Here is an 8,351-nt window from a genome sequence, read left to right as displayed (position 1 = left end):
ATTAGCAATCAAGAAAATGCTAGTTCTAGTTGCTTTCTATTGCTGTGATAAAAACACTAACCAAAACTAACTTGTGGAAGAAAGGATTTGTTTGGCTTACAGTTCATCAAGAGAAGCCAAAGCAAGAAATCACGGCAGGAACCTGGAGCACAGACGGTGGAGGAATGCTGCCTACTGGCTTGCTCCCCTGGCCTGTGCTCAACCTGCTTTCTTGTTTTGAGACAGGCTTTCCCTGTAATCCCAGCTCGCCTGGAACTCACTATGTAGACCAGGCTGGCCTCAAACTCACAGAGACCCACCTGCCTCTGCCTCCCAAGTGCTGGGATTAAAGGCGTGTGCCACCACACCCAGCAACAATCTGCTTTCTTTTTTTAATTTTATTTTTTGTATGTGTACTCGTGTATTGCCTGCATGTAGGTAAGAGCACCCGTGTTGAGCAATGCCCTCGGAGGTCAGAAGAGGCTGTCGGATCCCCTGGGACTGGAGTTACAGTTGTTAGCTGCCATGTGGGTGCTAGGATTCGAACCCGGGTCTTCTGCAAGAACAACCAGTGTTCTTAACCGCTGAGCCCTCTCTCCAGCCCCAGCCTGCTTTCTTATACAACACAGGCCCGCCTGTCCAAGGGTGGCACTGCCCAAAATGGGCTGGACCCTCCCATATCACTGGACAATAAAGAAAATACCCCACAGACATGGCCCCAGGCCAGTCTAATGGAGACAAGTTCTCAACTGAGGTTCCCTCTACCCAGGTGTGTCAAGTTGACAACTAAAGCTTATCTAGCACAGTGCCCCACAGTCATCCCCATAGGCCACTCTGATGGAAGAAATTCCTCAGTTGAGGTTTCCTCTTCCTAGGTGTGTCTAGGTTTGTGTCAAGCTGCCAAAAACCTGTCAAGTGTTCTGTAGTATAACCCCGAAGGTTGGGTAACACCATCACTTGGGCAGGACATCCTGACAGTAGGAGCCTGCAGTAAAAGACAGCCATTCACCTCGTGACCAACCAGGAATCAACAAAGGGGGGCTGCTGCATCTCAGCCGGCTTTCCACTTTCTCCTCTCCCCTGTTCTGGACCCTGTGGACACATGCAGTCCATGGAGAGGGTGATACCAACATTGAAGGTAGCTCTTCTACAGTTAGTCCTCTTTGGAAATCCCCCTAGACACACCCAGTGGTGGGCCTCTACAATCTAAATAATTCCAAACCCAGTCAAGTTAGCAAGGCGGATTAACTGTCAGAGTCCCTTGTTCTGAGTGCTTGTAAGTTCCTTCAGATCCTGAAATGTCTGGGTGTTGGCACCTAACCCAGCCTGAAGACACACCCTAGAGGTCTGCTTATCCTTCCACATTACACCTGCTCCCAAGTTTGCCATGTAAGAAGGGAGATGTGGGGATGCACACATACACTGAACATTGGGCAGCCCACAAGCATGCTTTTCCAGTGATGGAAAAGCCAGACTTCCTTTTCCTGAGTCTAGACATCGCTCTCCTGCCTCCCTAGCTCTTTCAGGCACCATCAAGGACTTGAAGGCATGCTGCATGTCACCTAGTCCCCTACACCCTTGTCGCAGACCAAGGAGCTATGAGCACCCTCCCGGTTCTGACCTCTTGCTGACATGTGCCAGTATACCTCAAGGATAGTGTTCTCAGCTGGGGGCATTCCACACCCCACCCCAAGCCCAGACTCATGGTAGTGTCTGGAGACGATCTCATCTCATAGCCCAGGCTGGTTTCAGATTCCCTACAGAGCCAAGGGTGACCTTGAACTCCTGATCCTCTTGCCCTCTACTTCCAGAGTGCTGCGATCACAGGCATGTGTCACCACGCTGTATTAGGGATCAAACCCATGCCTTCGTGCATGCTAAGCAAGCACTCTATCAACTGAGCTACAGTCCCAGCCCTATAAATGCTTTTACAAATGCTCTCTGTAAAGCTTTCATTTCCATCTGTTGGGATTTCTTCTTGTGAATGATGTGAGACTGCCCTTCCTTTGGTTCAACAGGAAGAAAGGCCTGTTCAGTACCTGGCCTCTGCCCCTTCCTGCTGCTCCCGCCATCATCTGGTGTCTCACATAGAGGGACACTTCTCTGTCTGACCCATATTGTATCCTGTGTCTCCTGTGATGACACACAGACACCTCTGTTCATGGAAAGCTCTCCACACCTTTGACTTTTCTCAGCAAAGCCTCACCCAGTGCCCACATTGACTCACCTTCTAGTCCTTCCACAGGTACCCTGCTGCTGAAACCAACTGTTCACCACTCCCCCCAGTGTGGAAGAGTGCACAAGGGGTTGTCAAGTGTTCCGATAATGTTTGGGGGCAAGCCATTGCTTTCTACACTAGAACCCTGGTAAAGACAAACCAGGTCAGCACAGATCAGACCAGGAGCCTTCATGTTTAATTCATTAAACAGAACTGGAGGTGGGGCATCTGTTTGATTCAGTATCACTTCAGGAGCCAAGGGACTGGATGGGCTGGAGAAGTGTGCCACGGTGCCTGTGGGCTACCAGGGCAGAGTCATGGAGAGGAGGGGCCTTGGGAAGGGACATCTGGAATGTCAGTATGAGGGGGTTCAAAGGGAGAAAAAGAAGCCACAGCTTGTAGCCAGTAGGGAAGAAAGCCCAGGGCACAGCCAGGCTAGGCTCATGGAAGCAAGACAGTCTAACAGCAGATCTTAGCAAGACAGGAGGAACTGCCAGCCTGGAAATGGGGAGCAAACAGGAATGTGTGTACAAAGTTCTCACTGAGGGTGCCCATGGGTGTGAGGGGCAGAGGCAGAGCAGGGCTGGCAAGACCTGAAAAAGGAAAAGGAAACAATTATTAGTAAACTGCAGCAGAGCGGTCTTCCTTCAAAGAGGAAAGGTCTTCCGGTGCCTCTCTGACCTCAGCAGTAAGGGACATGGGCCCTAACATACCAGCCAGCAGCCAGCCATTCCCATCCTCAGCTAATCTCTTGATGTCTTAGAATCAGTCGATCTCTGGTGCCAATCTGCAGGAGAGGAGGCGCCAGTCAGAACCCTGAACATACTTCCAGCCAGTTACAATACTATGGCCCATGCAGGCCCAGAACAGCAGGAATGGGCTCCAGACAGGTGAATACCTAGGTCTGTGGATTCTGTAGCCTGCGGGAGACCTCACTTCCTCGCCCACCAGTTTCACACCCACCCAATTCAGCAGGTATGCCCACGTGTGTGCACGATACATTCATGTTCCCTCCCTCTTACAAATCCCCCATTGCAGACCCTGTTTGAAGGAAGGTTTGGATGAGAGGAAGAAGGAGCTAAGAATCCCCAGGGGTGGGACAGACGCAGGATGGACAACAATTGACATGGGCTACTGCTGTCCCCTGGAGCCACCACACTTGCCTGGTCATGGGCCATCAGTTGCCAGAAATGGGAGTCTGTTCCCCGATAGACTCCCCCAGGGTATAGCTGCCACATGATGGGTAGTCTCTGAAAGCTCGCCTCACTGAAGGACAGCAACTCCTGGCAGAACTCTGTCACATGGCGCAAGTGGATTGTGACTGTGGTGATGCAGGGGTCAGGCTGAAGGGAGCAGAGGGCAGCTGTGCATCAAGGTCCTGTCAGCCATGCTGCCTGCATCAGTGTGGGCTAAGTGCTGGCTCAGCATGTTTGCTCCAAGTGTCAGGGTTGGGGTACATGTTTCAGCAGCCCAGACACAGCCTTGCCACCAACACTGGCTTCCCCCGGACCCAGGATGTCTAGTGCTCTTCTAGCCCTCTGGCACAGTTCTCCCCTCTAACCTTTCCTGCCTCACTCCAGTACACCGTGCACAATGTAGCCGTCTCAAGCCTGGAAGCACCTTACCCTGGCGCTAAATAGCCCCTTGGGGCTCTGTCTTAGCCATTTCCAGAGCTTTAAAAATCCTCCTGAAGAGCTGTAGAGATGGCTCCGTGGTTAAGAGCACCAGCTGCTCTCATGCAGAGGACCCAGATCCAATTCCCAGGACCCCCACGGCAGACAACAACCATCCATAACTCCAGTTCCAGGGGATCCAAGACCCTTTTCTGACCTCTGCATGATACAGATACAATTACACACATGCAGGCAGTACACTCATACACATTAAAAAAATCCTTCTGAAAACTGCTAGGCATGGTGGCACACACCTATAACCCCAGCACTTGGGAGGCAGAGGTAGGCAGACCTCTGTGAGTTCAAGGCCAGCCTGGTCTACATAGTGAGTTATAGACCAGCTGGGCCTCCAGGAAGATGCTCTCTCAAAAAGACCAAGAAAAAAAAAAAAACCTTTTGAAAACTAAGACAGAAACTGGGTAGATGGCTCAATGGATTAAGTGTGCTTGCTGTGCAAACATAAGGACCTGAGTTCGAATCACCAGCACCTACATAAACAGCCAGATGTGGTTGTGCATGTACCTGTAACCCCAGTGCTATGGGAAACAGAGACAGGAGGATTGCTGGGGCTTGCTGCTGTCAACCTAGCTCCAGGTTCAGTGAGAGGCTCCGTCTCAAGGGAGTAAGGCAGAGAACCGTGGAGCAGGACACGCCAAACATTCACACATACACACACACACACACACACCCTACATACACTCTGGTCTAGGCTTGTCTAGGGCAATGGCTTTTCCCATGAGAAATATATTGCAGTTTTGATGGTGAGCTTCATATGCCTTTAATAAACACAAAACATAAAACTGAGCCAACACAGAAAGGCACAAAGTGAAAGGAAATGACTGTAAAACATAACCAAGGGCCAAGTGTTCTCATGGAAGGCCAAAGTGTGTCACGACTTCCTTCCGATGCCTGCTGTCTTCCTGAAAGGTTTTTAGTGAGCTAAGGATGTAAGTTTTCACCTGTACATCTGTGGCTGATCATTTCCTGATTTTCTTGTTTCATGAGATGGCAAAGGGTGTAGCAAAACACCTCCCATGTGTACTCTGACTTTAGACTGGGGAAGGCTGAGGGGGATGGGCAAAGAAGGGGCCATGTCCCCTTGTAGGCTTGCCCCTGCTTTTGTAAATAAAGTTTTGTTGTAAACTACTGTTATCTCTGGCTGTTTTTATACTACAGTGGCAGAAAGAAAGTGTTCCTAAGTCCCTGGGGCCTGTGAAATGAAAGGCTTTCCTCTGAGGCCCCTGACTGGAAAGCCTGCTGAGCCTTGCCTGAGATCACACTCAGGAGGTCTTGTTCCCAGCCTGTGACTATATGTGGAGACACTCATCCACTTGTATATGGTCATGCATACATGTGCCTCCATGAGGAGGCCAGAGGAGGGTCCAGGTGTCTGCTCCATCTCTCTCTGCCTTATGTGCTTAAGACGGTCTCTCACTGAGCTTAGAGCTAGGATGGCCAAGCAAGCCCCAGAAATCCTCTTGTTTCTGCCCTACTGCCTCCATCACAGCACTAGAGTTGCTGGCCACAAAGATACACACAGTGCTGGGATACAAACTCAGGCCATTATTTTTTAAGATTTTAAAATATTTATTTATTTATTTATTTATTTATTTATTTATTTATTTATTTAGAGACAAGGTCCCACTGTGTAGACCTGGCCAGCCAGGAACTCACTATGTAGACCAAACTAGCCTTGAACTTACAGAGATCTGCCCACCTTTGCCTCCTGAGTACAGGGATTAAAGGTGTATGCTATCATGTCCAACCAAATTTTATAAGCTTTTAAAATTTATTTTTATGTAAATGAGTGTTTTGCCTGCATGTATGTAAGTGCACCCATGTTGTTCGATGCCCATGGAGGCCAGAGGAAGGCGTGAAATCCACTGGAGTTACAAACAGTTGTTAGCTGCCATGTGGGTGCTAGGAACCAAACCCAGGTCCTCTGCAAAAGCAGCCAGTGGCTCTTAACTTTTGAGCCATCCCACCAGCCCTGCCCCCCAAAATTTCATATTTAATTATGTGCAAGAGCAGCCAGTGCTTTTAACTGCTGACCAGCTCTTCAGCCCCAAGCCCTTACTCTTGCAGGGGGAAAGCAGTCACATTGAGCCATCTTTCCGGTACCCCATTCAACTGTCGAGAGACACAAGGTCATAGAAGAGCGTGTGTCATAAAAGTAGAAAGGAAAACCATTTGGGGAGAGGCGAGGAAGAGGCTGCTTGTTTGGGGTTTGATCCCAGACGCAGAGTTGCCTGATGGAACATAACTCTATTTTGAGTTTATCGAGTACTTTCCATGCTGATTTCCATGGAAGTGGCCCTGATTTACATTTACACCGACACTTTTCTACTTTTTTAAAAAATATTTTATTATTTTTATTTTATGTGTATGAGTGTATTGCCTGCGTATGTGAGGGCACCCATGTCGTGCAATGCCACAGAGGTCAGAAGCGGACTTCGGATTTCCCTGGAACTGGAGTTAAGGACGGTTTGTAGCTGCCATGTGGGTGCTGGGAATCGAACCCAGGTCCGCTGCAAGAGCAGTCAGTGCTCTTTAACTGCTGAGCCATCTCTCCAGCCCTAGGGTTTTGTTTTCAAATTGGAAATATTTGGTCTAGAACTTTTTTCAGGCTTTATTTGGCACAGGTATAAAAAAAGACTTTAATAATCCATTTGAAGATTGTTTTAAAATGTGCTACAGATGACCCTCCACACACTCACACCCCAGTACTGGGGAAGGAACCCAGGGTCTCTTTGCTGCTAAGTCAAGGATTTTGCCCTTAGAGTACATTCCTGTCCCTATAGTGGCAGTTTTAATATTTAGAAAAGCTTTTTACAGTATTGCATGGAGTATTTTAGCCTTCAAGTTTGGGTTGGGCTAAAGTTGAAGCCCAGGATAGTTTCCAATCTGGGTAATTATTGGTATCACCAGGGGAGGGCTTTTTAAAAGTAGAATCTAGGGAGACTGGAGAGATGGCTCAGCTGTTAAGAGCACTGACTGCTGTTCTAGAGGACCCCGGTTCAATTCCCAGCACATACATGGCAGCTAACAACTGTCCATAACTCCAGTTCTAGGGGATCCGACGTCCTCTTCTGACCTTCTCTGTCACTGCAAGATACGGGTGCAGTTACATACATGCAGGCAAAGCACTCGTACACATAAAATAAAAACAATTTCCTACTCAAGCCCAGTCAGTTATCTGCTAAATGATTCTCCCATTTAAGTTGGGGGTGGAGGTACGGAGGATATGAGGTAATGAATGACCAGCAGTAGGACCAAGTGAGGTGTTCTCTTTTGCAAATTAATCAGATTCACACTGCTGGTCCACCTGCCACTTCCAGGTCCCAGGGTCATTGCTTATGCTGAGCCTGGCTTCTTCTGACCCAGAGAACTCTCCCCACAAAGCCCAGCTTACTAGGTATCCTATATAAGCTTTTCAGCATGCTCCCTCTGACTAGGCCTTCTAGCTGCCTGTGTCTCAGGCCTTACCACAAACCACCACATCATCCGCAGATGAGCTTGTGCTGGGGCATCTCCAAGCAGTGGGGGGCAATTAGGCTTGGACATAGTTTCACTCAGGAACCAGTATGAGCTGTTTTCCCACACAGTGATAACACCCCCCACCAAACACACCACACACACACACACACCACACCACACCACACACACACAAACATACACACATCCTGGCCCACAGGATAGTAGTCAGTCTTCTCACAGCCTCTCTGGAGCCTCAGGACTCACAGAGTAGTGCCCACCTGGTTCTGATAGGGCCGAGAGGTGGAAATCTCCAGGCTTGCAACCACCCAAGTCCTCCTGTTTTCATCCTCATAGAGGCCAGGCCGTAAGTACCAGAGGCTGCATGGGAGCGGCCCGACAGGCACAGCAGCTTGGGAGGCCATAGCAATACCTTGGCATGGCCAGGTGCAAAGCCCCATCAGGTGGGCTGCCTCCTTAAATTGCCGCCAATCCTCCCTCAGAGCAGGGATCTCACCCCAGGGGCAGGGCCAAGAGTCTAGTGAGAGAAATCACCTGGACCGGGGCGGGGTGGCCTAGAGTGCAGTTCTCTGGGTACAGAGCTGTCCCATTTATGGGGAGCCACCATCACAGAGCCACCGAGGTGACCCCCCCAACCCAAGATTAATAGACCACTCCCTTAGGCTGGTCCTCTGCAGCACTCTCTCTGCACCCCTGCCCAGGTGGGCCCTGCCTCTCCTACCTCCCTGCCCAGACTGCAGGGAACTGCTTTCATCTCTGCCTCTGCAGTAGGACTCCATCAGGGTCCCTTCCACTCAGCTGACCCTGGCCCTGGGGGTAGGTGGTCCAGACACATCCTAAGCCAAACTTCCTACCCTGAAAAACAAGCCAGCCACTCTGGGACATTTGAGATCATAGAAAAGAGTCAGGATGGGAGGCTGGGAGCATCTAGCTAGCCCTATCCTTGACTTTAGAATCAGAGTAGTGCCCACCTGGCTTGACCAGCT

At 49.8% G+C, this 8,351-nt stretch overlaps 1 protein-coding gene across 1 annotated transcript; it reads right to left on the bottom strand.

The window, feature by feature from the left end:
• Positions 1–3,215: 3,215 nt before the first annotated feature.
• Tcl1b (T cell leukemia/lymphoma 1B) lies at positions 3,216–7,769 on the bottom strand. The gene is made up of 3 exons (XM_008842788.1): positions 7,626–7,769; positions 3,357–3,540; positions 3,216–3,238 (listed from the first exon to the last, which is right to left on the bottom strand). Exons 1-3 carry the CDS (start codon positions 7,767–7,769, stop codon positions 3,216–3,218), a joined length of 351 nt encoding a protein of 116 aa, XP_008841010.1.
• Between the last annotated feature and the right edge of the window lie 582 nt (positions 7,770–8,351).

Source organism: Nannospalax galili, unplaced genomic scaffold, assembly GCF_000622305.1.
Source record: "Nannospalax galili isolate Female #2095 unplaced genomic scaffold, S.galili_v1.0 scaffold1740, whole genome shotgun sequence".
NCBI classification, from domain to species: domain Eukaryota; kingdom Metazoa; phylum Chordata; class Mammalia; order Rodentia; family Spalacidae; genus Nannospalax; species Nannospalax galili.
Note: the sequence above shows the minus strand (reverse complement) of the source record. Positions and strands in the feature narration are given on the sequence as shown.

Bases quoted from the DNA above. Each gene is read 5' to 3' on its own strand.
- Tcl1b (XM_008842788.1), bottom strand. From the start codon at position 7,769: ATGGCCTCCCAAGCTGCTGTGCCTGTCGGGCCGCTCCCATGCAGCCTC. The intron at 3,541-7,625 runs GTGGGCACTACT...TGCTCCCTTCAG, and splicing joins CTCGGCCCTATCAGAACCAG to CCTGACCCCTGCATCACCAC. The intron at 3,239-3,356 runs GTGTGGTGGCTC...TCCTTCAAACAG, and splicing joins GATGGCCCATGACCAGGCAA to GGTCTGCAATGGGGGATTTG.